General features: G+C 42.4%; 1 protein-coding gene across 2 annotated transcripts in view; it reads left to right on the top strand.

Moving 5' to 3' along the window:
* The window catches only part of EML6 (EMAP like 6), a 226,629-nt gene that overhangs the window by 181,440 nt on the left and 28,563 nt on the right, over positions 1-16,626 (top strand). The window contains exons 25-27 of one of the 2 annotated variants that reach the window (XM_069494454.1): positions 277-453; positions 8,803-9,004; positions 9,096-9,222. In XM_069494454.1, coding sequence (XP_069350555.1) covers positions 277-453; positions 8,803-9,004; positions 9,096-9,222 — 506 coding nt within the window. Of the gene's footprint in view, positions 1-276; positions 454-8,802; positions 9,005-9,095; positions 9,238-16,626 lie in introns of both variants that reach the window. The other variant, XM_069494451.1, reaches the window with a different exon arrangement.

Below are 16,626 nucleotides of genomic sequence, written 5' to 3'. Positions count from 1 at the left end.
TTACTGTTAGATTTCCACAGTTCTAAAATGCTCATTTTATCTAGAGAAACATATCTGGATATTTGACAACAGCATTGGTTTATTAAGACAATGCAGACAGCACTTTAAATATGAAAATTAGAATTCCTGTACCTCAGCACTCAACACGTGCCTGACGCTGGCAAAGTCATCATTTAGAACTATTCAGCCACAAATTCTTTAAAAAAACACAAAACAGAAAACAAAAAAGCCCCACTATGTTATACAAAAATATAATTTTCTTTCCTCCTTTTTCAGATCGAGAAGATAGAATGGGACACGTGGACCTGTGTCCTGGGTCCCACCTGTGAGGGGATCTGGCCAGCACACAGCGACGTGACCGACGTCAATGCCGCCAGCCTCACGAGAGACTGTTCCCTCTTAGCCACTGGAGATGACTTTGGTTTTGTGAAGCTTTTTTCATATCCTGTGAAGGTAATATTGCATGTTCATTATATATACTTGCTCAGTCTCATTAATAACCTCACATCTATCTGTTGTATCTAAGTGGATTTTTAAATTTTGGAGGCATGAGCAATCGATGTTATTTATGGTACCATTTGTGCTGTATGAAAACTCCCTGACAGTGTGTTTGCGTGACTAATTTAAGTGGAATCCACATGGCATAGAATTTCTCCTTGAAAGGCCGTTAGCGGTCATCAAATCTAACATCTCATGGACTGTAAAGTAAGAGTCACTTTTCCACATCTTGGACCTGTGCCTTCCTACCTTGTACTTGCTACCTCGCAGAGCAGCCCGATTCATTTTTAAATAGCTCCAATTGTTAAAACGTTTTGTTCTACGTTGAGCTGAACTCTTCCCTCCTTAGACAAAGTTCTGCCTTCTGAGCCATCACTCAGAGGAATAATTCCCATCCTCTCATGGTCTTCGTATGTGGGATGATATGTGACTCCCTGAAGTCTCATTTTTCTCCAGCTTAACGTCTCCAGTTCCTTCAGCCATTGCCCACGTGCCATGGTTTCCAGCTGCCTCATCCCTTTAAGCACATTTGGTTTTATCAATTCCTTCTTAAACTGTCTCATCGAGAACTGAATTCAGTGCTTCAGATGCAATCTGACCAGCTCAGAGCACAGCGGGACTGCTGCCTTCTTGGTTTTGATTTTACATTTGTATTAAATCAAACTAAAATGGCATCAGTTCTTTTGGCTGCCACAGTCCACAATTGAATCATAAATGTCATGCTCAAAATGTTCATCCTGTACTCACACAATTGATTTTCTGAAATCTGAGTACAAAATTTTGTTTTTACCCAAAAAGTTTTATTTAATTTCATTGTTCCATCCTGTCAATACTTTTAAAGTACCTTTTCAAAATATTTACTGTTCCTTTCAGCATCATGCTACCTCCTGCTTTCACAATTGTTCTAAATCACGGAAAGAAAGAAAAAAAAAAAAAAAAAAACAGGAATAACCAAACACCAACACCACATACCTACCCTCCATTCAGTTTGATATTCTATTAATCCACACATTTAGTTATAGTTCTTCAATTACTAACGGGCATTTAAATCTAGCTGTATGATCATATAGCCTAATCCAACAGTACCCTTAAAGCCCTGGTAAATATCTTGCTAAAAGCCAGATTGATCGGGTCTCTGTCATTCCTACTCTCTCATTCTAATAAACCACGGGTAAAAGATGTGAGGTTAGTTTACGGTGAACCCGTGTTACTGCCTGGTAGTCACTACTTCCTTTTCCAAGTCTTTATTGAACTTCTGTGTAATATTTCATCCTAGGATTTTCTAGGGATTGCATCAGCTCATGAATCAATATTTGCCAGTCTACTTGTTTTCCCTTTGGGATACAGGAACCTTATTGTGTTTGGTGCTCTGCCTCTCCTGATTTCTACCCTCTTCAGCTATTACCAGCATTATTTCTGTGGTCACATTTGAGACCTGTGCCCATGTAAATAAACACTGTTTTACTCTTTCTGGTTTAAAGAGCATTCTCTTTGACAGATGAGTAAATCTGTTTTCTGTTCACATAAGCCATCTAATCTAAGAAGTGACCCTAACTTTTCTCTATATTGCTTCTGTCCCTAAATATAGCTTTAAAATCCTTTTCAGTGGTCTTAGTTTTTGACTTTAGCATTCCTGAAACTATATTTAAAGGTCAGTGTGAGACTTTTGTGTTTATCCTTGGTTGTTCATTCCTCTTGCGCTTTATACACTTTAACCTGAACACACCCATTCCCTCTGTAGCCACTTTGGTTACTTTGCATTCTTTTGTTCTTCTTTTGTTACTATCTGGTCAAATTATCATTTTGAATACCTTTTCTAAAATACACATCTGCTTATATCAACTCTTCCCTTCATTGTCTATCTCAAAAGCTACCTTGTTACCTTCTATCAATACCCATCATGTCTCTTTCACTTACCAGCCCTTCCTATTTGATCAGAATTCAGTTCTAAGTAGCCATTTTCGTTGCTATTTCTACTTTTTAAAAAAATTGCTAGCAGAATAAGTCAAGAGGTTAGTGATACCATGGTTTTAGTAGTCTAAGGATTTGGGAGATATTTAGATAGCTGAAGCCCCCAAACTATCAAAAAAAAAAAAAATCAATCCAATTTACAATAGCACCAAAAAGGATAAAATGCTTAGGAATAAATTTAACAAATGAGATGAAAGATCTGTACGTTGAAAACTGTAAGACATTGATGAAAGAAATTGAAGAAGATACAAAGAAATTACAGATATCCCGTTTTCCTGCATTGCAAGAATTAATATTGTTAAAATGTCCATACTACCCAAAGTAATCTATGGATTCAATGCAATCCCTATCAGAATTTCAATAGAATTTTTCACAGAAATTGAAAAAAACACCCAAATTGAAAAAACCCCTAAGATTTGTAGAGAAACACAAAAGACTTGCATAGCCAAAGCAATCTTGAGAAAGAAGAACAAAACTTCAAAGTGTCACACTTCCTGATTTCAAACTATATTATAAAGTTATAATAATCAAAACAGTGTGGCACTGGCATAAAAACAGACATGTAGGCCACCAATAAAACAGAATGGAGAGGCTAGAAATAAATCCACATATTTACAGTCAACTAATTTTTGAAAAGAACACCAAGAATACACAATGGGGACAAGATAGTCTCTTCAATAAATTATGTCAGAGAAACTGGATATCCACATGCAAAAGAATAAAATTGGACCCTTATCTCATACTGTATACAAAAATTAACTTAAATGGATTAAAGACTTAAATGTAAGACCTGAAACCATAAAACTCCTAGAAGGAAACAGAGAAAAAGCTTCTTGTCATTGGTCTTGGCAGTGATTTCTTGGATATGACACCAAAAGCACAGGCAACAAAAATAAACAAGTGAAGGCCAAGTGTGGTGGCTCATGCCTGTAATCCTAGCACTTTGGGAGGCCAGAGCAGGAGGATGGCTTGAGGCCAGGAGGTCAAGATCAGCCTGGACAACACAGTGAGACCCTATCACTATAAAAATTTTTTTTAAAAATTGGCCAGATGTGGTGGTATGCACCTGTAGTCCCAGCTGCTTGGGAGACTGAGGCAGGATGATCCCATGAGCACAGGAGTTCAAGGCTGCAGTGATCTATGATTGAGCCACTGTGCTCCAGCCTGGGTGACAGAAAGATAGATACCCTATCTCTTTAAGAAAAAAAAAAAAAAAAAAGACTACCTCAAACTTAAAAGTTTCTGCCCAGCAAAGGAAACAGGCCACAAAATTAAAAGGCAGCCTGTGGAATGGGAGAAAATACTTGGTCAAAGGGTATGAGCTTTTAGTTATAAGATGAGTAAGTTCTGGGAATCTAATGTGCAGTATTGTAGCTGTAGTTAATGGTACTGTATTGTTAACTTGGAATTGGCTGAGAGAGTAGATGTTAAGTGTCCTTAACCCCCTACACACACATACACAGATACACAAAATGGTACCTGTATGTGGTGATGGATGTATTAATTTCTTGATTGTGATAATTATTTCACAGTATATACATATGTCAAATTATCACGTTATACACTTTGAATATATACAATTTTTGTCAATTATACTTTTTTCCCTGTAGAACTGTGGTGGGGGGTAGTAATTTTTAGACATCAGGATACTTACCCCTAAATGTTTTAACATGCATATCATTACCTAGAATTCAATATTTGTTTATGGTATTTGTTAAGTAAAATTTAATTACAGTTAAGATATACACATGTTAAGTTTTCCAACTGATGAGCTTTGACAAACACATGCACCCAAGATACAGAACGTTATCTTCACCCAGGACGCTTCATCAGGGGCCTCCTGGGTCAGTCTCCACCCCCACTCCACCCTCAGGTGAAACTGTTCGGTGTTTTTTCACCATAGATTAATTTTACCTGTTTGAGAATTTCATATATAAACAAACTAATGAAATGCTGCTTCATATCTGGCTTCTTTCACTCAGATGACGTTTCTGAGACTTACCCATGTTGTTGTGTGTAATAAGTCTGCTTATTTTCATAGCTGAGTGGAATTCCATTGCAATAGGTATAACAGACTTTATTCGTCCATATTTCTATTGACAGACACACTTTCACAGTTTTGGGTTATAGTAAAGCTGCTTTGAACATTTTTGGCCAAGTCTGTGTGGACGTATTTTTTTTCTTAAGTAAATATGTAGGAGTGAAATTTTTGGGTCGTGGAGGAAAATATATTTAACTCTTTAAGAAACTGCTAGACCTTTTTCCAAAATTATATCCCTTTAGCTTCCCACCAAAAATGTTAGCGAGTTCCAGTTGCCCACATTTGCTATTGTCAGACACTCACAGTTTAGCTGTCCTGGGGAACAGACAGTGCTATCTGATTGTGTCTTCAGTGTATATTTCTCTGATGCATAATGATGCTGAGTACTTTCTCATCTGTTTACTGGCTGTTTATAAAGTATCTGTACAAATCTTTGGTCCATTATTTTAAACCGAATTATCTTCATATTCTGGAGTTCTATGTCAGATTTGATTCATCAATCAGATTTGATTGAAGAAATAGTGTCATAGCTTAAAAGCATTGGAAAAACCACTAACCAATATGAATTCTTTTGAGAGTATCATTTCTCATTCTTCTCTTTTTTCTACTCTGATTTTTCTGGCACGCTTTCCTTCTCAGATACATAAACCCCATGCCGATTAATACTTCCAGCTCTATAGTCACATTCTTCCAACTGCTCTGGCTCTGTTGATCAAAGTTCACCATCTGTTATGAACTAAATGTGTCTTCCCAAATTCAAATGTTGAAACCCTACTCCCTAATGTGACTGTATTTGGAGATAGGGCCTTTATGGAAGCAACTACAGTTAAATGAATTTGTAAGGACAGGGCCCTAATCTGATAGAATCAGTGTCCTTATAAGAACAGACAGCAGAGAGCTCTTTCTCTGCGCACACACCAAGCAAAGGCTGTGTGAGCACACACTGAGAAGGCGGCCATCTGCAAGCCAGGAAGAGAGGCCTCATGAGGAACAAATTGGCTGGCACCCTAGTCTTGAACTTCTTGGCCTCTAAGACCATGAGAAATAACTTTATGTTGTTTAAACCACCCAGCAGACTAACATACCATACCACTGCTGAACCCTGCCATGGAGCTCCATGTCATCTAGTCTTGGCGATACCTGGGAGATCTTATTACCACCATACAGCTCTCTTCATACCCAAAATTCCAGTTCCGGCCAGGCTCGGTGGCTGTAATCCTAGCACTCTGGCAGGCTAGGTGGGAGGATCACTTGAGCTCAAGAGTTGGAGACCAGCCTGAGCAAGAGCAAGACCCCGTCTCTACTGAAAATAGAAAAAATTAGCCGGGCCCGGTGGCACACACCTGTAGTCCCAGCTATGCAGGAGGATCACTTGAGCCCAGGAGTTTGAGGTTTCAGTGAGCTCTGATGACACCACTGCACTCTACCCAGGGTGACAGAGCAAGACTCTGTCTCAAAAAAAAAAAAAAAAAAAATTCCAGTTCCATTAGGTGCTAAGATCAGACATAAATCTTGATGCTTTTTCTCATACTTCTTTCCCACGAGTTACTAGACATCTCTTCCAGGCATTTTTCTTTCCATGACAGACATGATCCTTATTAATATTCAGTTTTACAGTTTGGAGCCTCCTCAATTAGGTCATTAGTTCCCTGACAGCCACATTATCCCAGCCTCCATGAGATAGACTCTACCCTTTGCCAGGGCCTTAACAAAGGCACTGCCCTACTTCACAAGTCCCCAACCCCCCGCCCGTTAGGAACCAGGCTGCACATCACCACCTGAGCTCCCCCCACCCCAATCCATGGAAAGATTGTCCTCCTTGAAACTTAGGAACCAGGCCTCACAGCAGGAGGTGAGAGGTGGGGGAGTGAGAGAAACTTCATCTGTATTTACAGCCGCTCCCCATCACCCGCATCACGGCATAAACTCCACCTCCCTCTGCCACCCTCCCTGCCCCATCTGTGGAAAAATTGTCTTCCATGAAACTGGTCCCTGGTGCCAAAAAGGTTGGGGACTGCTGCCTTAAACTATAGACCAAAAAACCAAGTTCTGTCCTTTGACACTATCTAGCTGGCCAACTGCTTCCCATAGCCTCCCTGCCCTGCCCTCCCCATGCCCTTCCCCTCCCCATGCCCTTCCCCTCCCCATGCCCTTCCACTAGATGTCATTTGCATTTTTAAGTTTCCTTCTATGAACGTCAAAAGCTCTGGAGAATGGTTCTGCAGAGAGAACTTTGCATGTAAAAGTTTACAGACACGTTACACACACCATATGTGAAACGTGAATGTGGGGAGGGGAAGCATGGCTTTCATAGATTCTCACGAATTTCTTACTTAAACATGGTTTTAATAACCGGTACTTGGGAGATACATTCCAGATTCTTCTGACTCTATCATTCATTCTTTCATGATTCACTGGAAGAGGAGAATTGTGGTGAAGCAGGGAGTCCTGATGGGTACACAGAAACGTAGTGTGGCCTGATGACCTAGGAAGGCGGTTGGTGCCACTAGCTGTGCCAGGTCTTGCGCAGGCTCCCTCCATGGGCCCTAAAGGGAACCACCAGACACCCCTGCCAGCCTCTTCCTCCTGAGACAGCAGCTGGGTTCCTGGCACCTCTGTAACTGTGACTTCCCTTTGTTCTTCCGTGGAGCGGTGATCTTGTTTCCTATTCTGAGACTCTTGAATCATCCTCTGCTGAAACTCAGCCTGGTTAAATCACTTCAGTGGCCTAGAAGTTTTTCCTCTCTGTTTCTTCCTCTGTGTCACTTTCTTTTCCTCTGCAACCTGAGTCTGATCCCTTAGGATGGGTTTTCCCCTGAACCTTTCTTTCTGGGTTCTTTGTTCCATCCTGTGTAGAAACCCTGTGTCCCATCTTACAAGTAAGGGTCTAGAGACATCTCTCAAGCTCTTTTACTTTCTCCCGCGCTAAAGAAACCAGCTTGCATGTGTAGTAGACGTACCGGGTAGGTTCCTGCTTCCAGCTGGAGGACTACTGGTTGCACGTGGCTGCAGCCACTGTGACTGTCCCATGTTTCTGTGCCTTCTGGACCTCATGTGGTCATGCAGGGGTTTCCCTCAGAAATTCTTCTTTTGCTTGCTAGTGGCTTCGAGGGGTTCTTGGAAATACTACCTGCCTGTTCACTGCACTGATCTTTCTAGATTCTGGACTCTGCCGCGGAGTGGGCAGTTCCACCCTGCTGTTGGGTGGGGGTCGGCCAGATACAGGGAGATCCTGGCCGAGAGCATTTCAGTCGTGAGCTCCCATATGTCTGTTTCCTGCTCTGTGTCTGTGCTGGTTTCGGGGTTCCCAGCATGCCAGTCCCAAACCCTCTGGAAGCCCCCTTGTCAGTTATTTAATAAAGTTTTCACGTAGGGTCCCAGTGGCCCTCTCACAACCTCAGAGCTCACGTGGCTTCCCGTGTTGTGTAAGGTATTCCCTGGGAGTCGCTGAGAGGACGGAAAAACTCTACCCCTCTACGTGGCTCCTACTGGGGCTGTTTTTGCCAGGCTGAGCCTCGCGAGCCACAAATGGAAGCTCTTTCTGGTGCCAGCTCCGGCTTTCCACCACCTGTCAGGCCGGCCCTGGAGCGGGCAGCTGGCCCACACTCTGCCTCCGCCCGCTGCCTGGGGGTAGACGTGGCGTGGCCTGGGCACTGCACTCCGAAAAGCTTTTGGTGGTTACTAACAAATTTGGTTTTATATATTTAGTTATGTTTGTTGAAAAGGAGCTGACTTTGTTGTTAAGTCAATTTTTGAGTGTTTCTGGTGTTAAAAATGCTTTCCAGTATCTGTGGCAGAAACGGTTTTGTTTTAAATCCTACTTGAGGCCCTGGGATTATAAGAGGTCCCTTGCTCTTCTGTCACTGCCTGTGCTGTGGGACAAAAGCCACTGTGGGGGAAGGCTGGGAAGACACTTTTGATCTCAAATGTCAGCCAGGCTCACAATCAGGCGTTTACACTAGAGACCTGTGGAGATGGCACATTTGATATTTGAGAGAAACAGAAACGAGCTTTTCATCCTTCCCCAGGCTCCTAGAAATAGGTCCTGTAGTCTAATGTTTCACTCATTCCCTCAAAAAATATTTACTGAGTACCTATTATGAGCCAGATACTGTTTTAGGAGAAAAAGAGACCAAGTCCCTGCCCTCATGGAGCTTCCATTCTGGTAAAATGTACGGAAATTGCTGCTTCATTTGTGTCTGGTAGAAACCACCCTAGAAAATGGGTGAACTTGCCTGGGGACAGGAATAGTGAGACCCTGGTTGGGGTAGCCGCCAATTTCTGCTTTATAGGGACAGCACGCAAGATTCAAGAAGTATGTGGGGCACAGCGCACACGTCACCAACGTGAGGTGGCTGCACAACGACTCCGTGTTGCTCACGGTGGGCGGCGCCGACACGGCCTTGATGATTTGGACCAGGGAGTTTGTGGGGACCCAGGAGAGCAAGCTGGTGGACAGCGAAGAGTCGGACACCGACGTGGAGGAGGATGGAGGTGAGCCCCAACCTGTCACGCGCCTCCCGCCGCATCCCCTCCCGAGCCACTGCCAACCAACTCGCTCCCCGATCTCTTTCTGTTGTTTGAGGCTATGACAGCGACGTTGCTAGAGAAAAGGCCATTGACTACACCACCAAGATCTATGCGGTGAGCATCAGGGAAATGGAAGGCACCAAGCCACACCAGCAGCTGAAAGAAATCTCGGTGGAAGAAAGGTATGGTGTTGTGAGGTTTGTTTACTTTCATTATGCTTGATGACAAGAAAGTTATTTAAACCTAAATGCATTTTCTTTGTCTTCAAAGTTGCTATTAAGCAAGTCTTTCATAAATCTGCACAGTCTTACCCTGTACCCAGGCTTAAGCTGGGGAAAAGTGCCCCCGACCCTCAGTACGTGGCAAAGGATGGGTTACATTTTGTGGAAGTTGGTTATGGAATGGGACTTGAATAAACATGGCATTTGGCTGGACTAGGCTTCACGTTGCCTAGAGAGGATGCCGGGATAGCCTAGAAGCCGTGCTGATGCGACGGCTGACGGGAACGCCTGCTGATGAGCAAGGCAGGGAGGGCAGGCTTCCGAGGTCATGGCGGAGTATTTGTGGAGTTGGGAGAAATCATCTTCCATTCTGACCGGAGTCTGTACGTCACTTTCTGTCACTTGGTGTACCTCCTCTTACTGTGTCTTCACCTGCCCAAATTTGTTCAGGTGAGTGTGGCAATTCCAGGCCTGTCCCATTTGATTTTGTTGCCTTGAATGCTCTGTGCAGACAGAGGGTTCCTAGTATTATGTTAGGGCTTTTTGATGTGCTGTTTCAAGTGTTGATAAGATGAATTGTCAAACACTTTAGGATTTCTGAAAAGAAAAGCTCATAATTAGCACAATTACTTAATTTACTAGGGGTAAATATCGATTAAAAACTCTAGTGTCTGAAGAGAATTTCATGGATGTCAAAGATGTTTTAAGAATTCTCTGTGGGCTCTTCACGTTGAGGTGGGCTCAGTGTTCACAATACACTGGTCCCACGATACATAATTTATGAGATGCAAGTTGTTTGCATTTGGTGTGGCTTTCTGCCTAGTTATAACTAATAAGTCTGATCTGTCACCTCTTACTGTTAGGTGGGGATTAAGATACAAAGAAATGAAATGTAACTTCCCCCTCCTGCTTTAGTTCGGCACCAGATGTTAAAATAAGCTTGGTAAATGGTGGGTGTGATACTGGCAAGAACATTGAGTAATGCAAAGAAACCCTGATTTTCCCCTGACATCATTGTTAGATGTTGCTATTGAAGGTTCAGAGTTCTCTTTTGATTAAAAAAAATTATAGAGACTTTTCCTGCAAAGTATAGTTTATTTTGCTTGCAACATGGTTTTAAAGTGGCCACAAAGAGAAAATATTAAAGAAACTAATTCTAAGAATTAAGGGGAAAAAAGAACCATATGCATAAGTGCATGAATAGGCCTCCCACTTAAACAATCCACTCTGGCCTAAATTAAACATTCCTTTGAAAAAAAAATTACCCAACCTTTCCAATTTCACATACCATTATGAAATGAGTTGACTTGGCTATTATTCCAAAAATATTTCTGGTTGGTTTCTACACCCCAGTGGTGTATGATGCTGAGATTTAGACTGGTCACTGAAATATAGTCATCTAACCAAAGCCCTAACTCTACAGCTGATTTCCAACCTAAACCGAGGCTCATCTAAAGCTCTCCTTATCTCGCTGGGTAGGTCTATAAAAATCTCAAACTGCCCAATTTAGCAAAAAGGTAGGAGGAGTGAGGGTAGAGAGGACCCTAAGAAGAATTTTCTGTTTTAAAATTCAGAATTTTCAAGCTACCTCATTTTCTTCATCACACCAGATTGAAAACTTGTCATATGTTAATAACATATGCTGGATTGACTCCAATTTTTTTAACAAAAGAAAAAAATGCTCATAATATTGTGAGATATAGGGTAGGTATTTTAGTACTTTATTGGCATTTTAAAAAAATAATTCACACCAGGATGCAATGAAAAAAAAAATGTAAAGAAAACCAACTTTAAGATAAGTATAGGGTTGGGAGGAATAATCAAGCCTTCTCTGTAGAGAGCTCCTTGCTTGATAACTTACAAAGTGTTGACAGCACCAGTTCCCAGGAGGGGCTGTAACCAAAGAGCCCAGTACCAGCTGCACAGCTTGGTGGGCACAGAGCAGGACGACAGTGGGAGGGGTGAGCTGGGGAGGAGGCTCCGTGGAGGCCAGTCATCATCAGACGCAAAAACAAGCAGTCTGCACCGGTCCTCGTCAGTCATTTCAGGGTGGCCTGGACCTCAGAGATTGGACTGTAGGCAGCTTCTGAACCACAGAAGAGAGGTGCGAGGCAAGGCAGGCATCCAGGGACTTGGGATACAGCAGGATGAGTGATGGAATATGGGGCAGAACCAAGCCCTTGAAGGGGCGCACAGATGCCAGGCCCACACCTCAGTCCTCAGCTAGGGTACCAGATGGGCCTGTGGATGCCAGTGTTCTGGAATGTGAGAGGGGCAGAGACAGAAAAAAAAAACTGCTAACATCAGGACCATATGAAACGAAGCAGCATCCCGCTTCTCCCTGGGAATGTTAGGGACTGTCAACCGACAGCCCTTGACACTCCTTGAATTCCAGCCCTGCTGACTGGAGAGGCAGTGACCTTCCCTTCATTGTTCCTCTGTGTACACCTGCAGATTCCTGGGTGCTCCTTCCAAACACTTGGGCCAAGGCAGGCACCAGGAAGACTAATGGGAGACAAGTACTCGAGGACCGAAAGAGATGTGAGCTTGGAGCAACCACTCCATGCCTGTCTTCTCTTGCAGCAGTGTTTCAGGCAGCTCTGCCTCTGGCAAACCCCTTCCCACCTTCTAAAAGCAGTTGGAAACCGTGAGACGAGGGCAGCATCTGTCATATTGAGAAAAATGCCTTCAAGGCAGCTGCACTTTATGCATCAATCACTTGTAAGCAGCTGAATTCCTAATTCCCAAATTTCAAGATAGTCATGGATTGTTTCTAATTAGACTGAGTTATTTGGCTTTAATATATCTGAGACTTTGGATCATGCTTCCTTGTATAACTTTGAATATGTTGACAGTTCTTATTTTTCAGAAGTCATAAGATCTTCAGTTCCAATCTTCTGAAAAGTGAGAAAACTGAGAAAAAAATTAGTAATTGGTCTCAAAAGAATACTGGGCTGTACTTACCAAATATATAATCCTTGTAAGGTGTTTACTGAGTATCCTTGTCGGCCACTTCAACTTTGCTCTAGCACGAGGGAATGCCTGGCCTCCTTGGCCTAGACTTGTGTGGATAGTCCCAACCTTGGGCAAGCTCTTGGGTGATCTTGCTGCTCAACTGTCACGTGCGACACATGGCTGAGGAAAGTCACGAAGTCTTCTCCAACTTGGGGAATCTGTGCTTTCAGACCTCATCTGGCCACTGCTCTCCTCATGCCCAGCCGACTTGAAGCTATTTCTGGTCTAGGGGAATCTTTCCAAACATCCTCTGCCTCTCAAGCTCCTAGCTCCAACCTGACACACCCCTGGCTCTCAACTTTTGACCTCAGCTCCTGCTTTGCCACATTTTTCTCATAATGCAATGGCTGCATATCCATCGCCAACTTAAATTATTTAATATTGAAAATGTCAGGAAGGTTCCTTTTGAAAAAAGAAAAATATAAGAAGGTGGGGGAAGTATAGTTTTAGCAATTGAAGGTACAAAATGCTTGTGTCATCACAGCACAAAAGATGGTACTCAAATCCTGTATTCTGACTTCAGTAAAATAGTTCTTCTCCCAAACTGATCAAGTGACTAAAATCCCTCAGTACCAAGTTGCTATAAAGTTAAGAATTTTCCTTTACCTCATTACCAAAGCCACACCTAGTTTACAAATTGTTTTTGGCTGTATAACATAGGGCTTTTCCAGGGGGAGTCACCCAACCCTAAGTGGCCTAAGCAAAAGGGAATTTTTTCGCTCACCTTCCTAAAAAATCCACGGATAGGGAAACTTCTGGTGTCACATGATTGGAGAACTCAAATCTTGTTGCCGGGATTTTTTTCTCCATATCTCAGTTCTGTTTCCTCTGGGTTATTGCAGTTCTTCAAGTACCAAAATGGCTGCGGTGCCTAGACCTTACAGTCTCTGTAATTCAAGATAAGCAAGAAAGAACTGACTGATTCACAAGTCCCCACAAATGTCTTACGTGCCGTTGGCTATGGTGGGTCACGTGACTGCCTTTGACCTAATCACTATGGCTTAGGAGGAAAAAGCCTTTGATTGACTATTCTTAAGTGAATAGTCTGCTACCTACAGATTAGCAAGGCAATCACCTCCACCAGAACCCCAAATCCAGAGCTGTTAACAAAATTAGAGTGGTTGATTTCTAGATGGACCCCAAACAACCAATCTCTACTACACTCCACCCTTTTTTTTTTTAATCATACATACGCTCTTAAAATGCCCTCATTTTAAACTATCCCATATATGATTAAAAATGCAGTTTACAACCTTCCCAAAAAGAGAGACCCCAAAGTCTTAGCCAGGAGCTATTACACATCTAGCCCCACATCTAGGACCTCAGAGTATTGTGAAGTTGTCTCATCCAGGTCCAGATAAAGCCCCTCGTGGTCCTGTGGCTAATGATAACATTAGTCATGTTAACATGCCTAATGGACAGTCATGGAGAGAGGACGGGGGACGATGATTTTTTTTGAACTACCGTTTCAGAGGAGGAAGAATGGGACACAACACGTGGTGGTCCCTGGTCCCTGCCATATTATCCTTAGCCAGACAGGACAATCAAGGATTCCTGTCACAGCCCTGTGCATGTTTTGTATGACTGGCCAATGATAAGAATGTTGGAGATGCCAACAGTCAGGAGTAAAGACTTTGTATGTTCTGAGAAAAGACAGACGCATGTGAAACAAGAACATTAAGTAGGAAGTAAAGCAATATTCTCTTAGAGGTAAAGCTTCCCAAATTCCTACTGGCATGTAAATGATGTCCCTGTTTTGTCATTCTCATGGGAAATTCTGTGTCCTCACATCTTCTTGTGAACTCCCCCCTGACTCTGGGGGAGACTGGCTCAGACGCTGGCTCCCCCCAGGTGCACACGGGCCGTCAGACGGGGGGAGGCAAGGTCAACTTGTAGCGACATCTCCCAGGAGGCCCACGTTTCAGGTCAGTCTAAATCCCACTTTATCATTTAATCCTCTGGCCTAAGATTTGGCATCTTGTAGTCAACTTAGGAAGAAAAACATTTTTTACATCTCAAACTGATAACTACTAAAATTCTCAAGGGGAGGTGGTATTGCAATTCAACAAATTATTTTATTTTTTAAAGTCCATTAAATCATTTGTCATTCTTTTTGCTTTTATTTTTTGGTGATGAACTGAGCATCGGCTCATTTATTATGGGTAGATATTCCTTTTTTAAAGCATAGTTTATATTATTGGTGATATAACCTTTTTTTTAGGTCCAGCAGATTTTAATTAACAGTTTGTTGTTGTCATTATTTCAAGTTTAAATTGTTACTATTTGGTCTTTAGTAGGCCTTCCTTTGGGTTGGTGTGTGTGTCTTTTTTATAATACCACTATGTGCCTCTGAAATCGTCTTTGCTTTTTGGTAAGAGATCCCACTCTCATCTTCAGTTTTCCTTTCCCAATAATGGCATCTGGGCTCCATGAGTACACATTGGTGTGTTCCCCGTAACTACTGTAGGTTGCTTAAATTATTGTACACCCAAAATAGAAAAAAAATTACTCTTTTTTTTTTTTTAAAGTCATGAGGTTACATTGGTATTTTTAACTTAAATTATGTTTTAAAATAATTTTAATAGGGTTGTTTTTGGTTTTGCTGTCTTTGATGTACCATGTTATATACAGATGGTCCCCAGTGGAACAATAGTTCAACTTAACGATGTCTTTACTTTACAATGGTGTGCAAGCAGGGTGTGTTCAGTGTGCTCCTGGACTTGTGATGGGGCTATGTCCCTATAAAGTCAAGGAGCATCTGGATTATAACTTTAAATTTCTTTTTTTTTTTTTTTTTTTTTTTTTGAGACAGAGTCTCACTCTGTTGCCCAGGCTAGAGTGAGTGCCGTGGTGTCAGCCTAGCTCACAGCAACCTCAAATTCCTGAGCTCAAGCGATCCTCCTGTCTCAGCCTCCCAAGTAGCTGGGACTACAGGCATGCACCACCATGCCCGGCTAATTTTTTCTATATATATTTTTAGCTGTCCATATAATTTCTTTCTATTTTTAGTAGAGATGGGGTCTCGCTCTTGCTCAGGCTGGTCTCGAACTCCTGAGCTCAAACGATCCGCCCACCTTGGCCTCCCAGAGTGCTAGGATTACAGGCGTGAGCCACCGCGCCCGGCCTAAATTTCTAAATATTGTATTGTATAGTGTTGTCTCAAACTTAGAGATCTTTCTTTTGTTTTACTGGTTTTGATTCTTGGCTCAAGCTCCCTGTAATTGGCTTCAAAGAATACAAAAATATAGGACATCTAGTATTTTAGATAGAATTTCATAAAGTTGGTAGACAGTGAAAGGAACACCCGAAGTCTTTGAAGTTTGGCCTAAACTCTCCCTGTCATTTGTGGCCCCAGGAACCAAGTACTCTGAAGAGGAGGTGACTGAGTCCTTAAGGGACTGTAACAAAGGTGTGGGCAGGTTTAACAGACAAGGGACCATTTGGGGACAGCAGCAGCTGGAAGCCTGTACCAGCCCTGGGCCTGAAGGAGCACGGGCAGGAAGCTGTTGGCAGAGGTGGAGAACACGGCTATAGAGGAGGGTCATCTTACGAGCTGAGACTTGGGGAGGGGGAGGGGAAACAACCTGAGGAGGTATACAGGGAGTATCCAGGGAGTAAGTGCCCCCTTGCATTTTCTCTCACCCTCTGATCCACTAGTGCCTCCCTTTAGCTGAGTCCAGTCAGAAGTTGAAGGGCGAGAGAGCCCGTTGGTGCAGTCCACGGAGGTACCTTCTTCTTGATAATTTTATAGGTAGTATCTGATAATATCTCCAAGTGTAGGATATGGTCTTTTACTGAAATCCAAATGAGCTGACCAGGCAGTAGTCTTTCTAGCTATACCTGGTGGGGCCACGGTTAGTAATTTATTTTCAAACCCCTACTGTTTGACATAGGTGTCCACGTCCCCTCCTCACTGAACCATCTACATGGGGGTTGGTAATAATGGATATTTTTATTTGCTATATTCAGTTGGAACCTACATTAAGACAGAAAACTAACTTTGCGATGACAAGATACAGAATAAATACAAATTGAACTAGTATTATGAAAATTGGCACATAAAATTCACTAAGTTTTATTTTTCTAAGTGTATACAACAGTTAGCTTGGGGATTGTTTTCTCAGTGGACCTCAGTTAAGGTCCTTTATTAACAAGTGCTGAGGCTTGCGAGTTTGGGCTCTCTATCCAGGGATGAATAAAACAATGCAGGACTGAACACTTTCAGTTTCTAACATTATTTTACTTATTATAGCATTTTTTATCTATTACTAAAAGGAGAGGTTCGATTGCCCACTCCTTGTCATCTTATGGCCACAAATCAAAATCCCAAACTGACCTAAAGCATATTTC

The sequence above is a fragment of the Eulemur rufifrons genome, chromosome 19, assembly GCF_041146395.1.
Source record: "Eulemur rufifrons isolate Redbay chromosome 19, OSU_ERuf_1, whole genome shotgun sequence".
NCBI lineage: Eukaryota > Metazoa > Chordata > Mammalia > Primates > Lemuridae > Eulemur > Eulemur rufifrons.
This window is presented reverse-complemented; position numbering and strand designations above follow the sequence as displayed.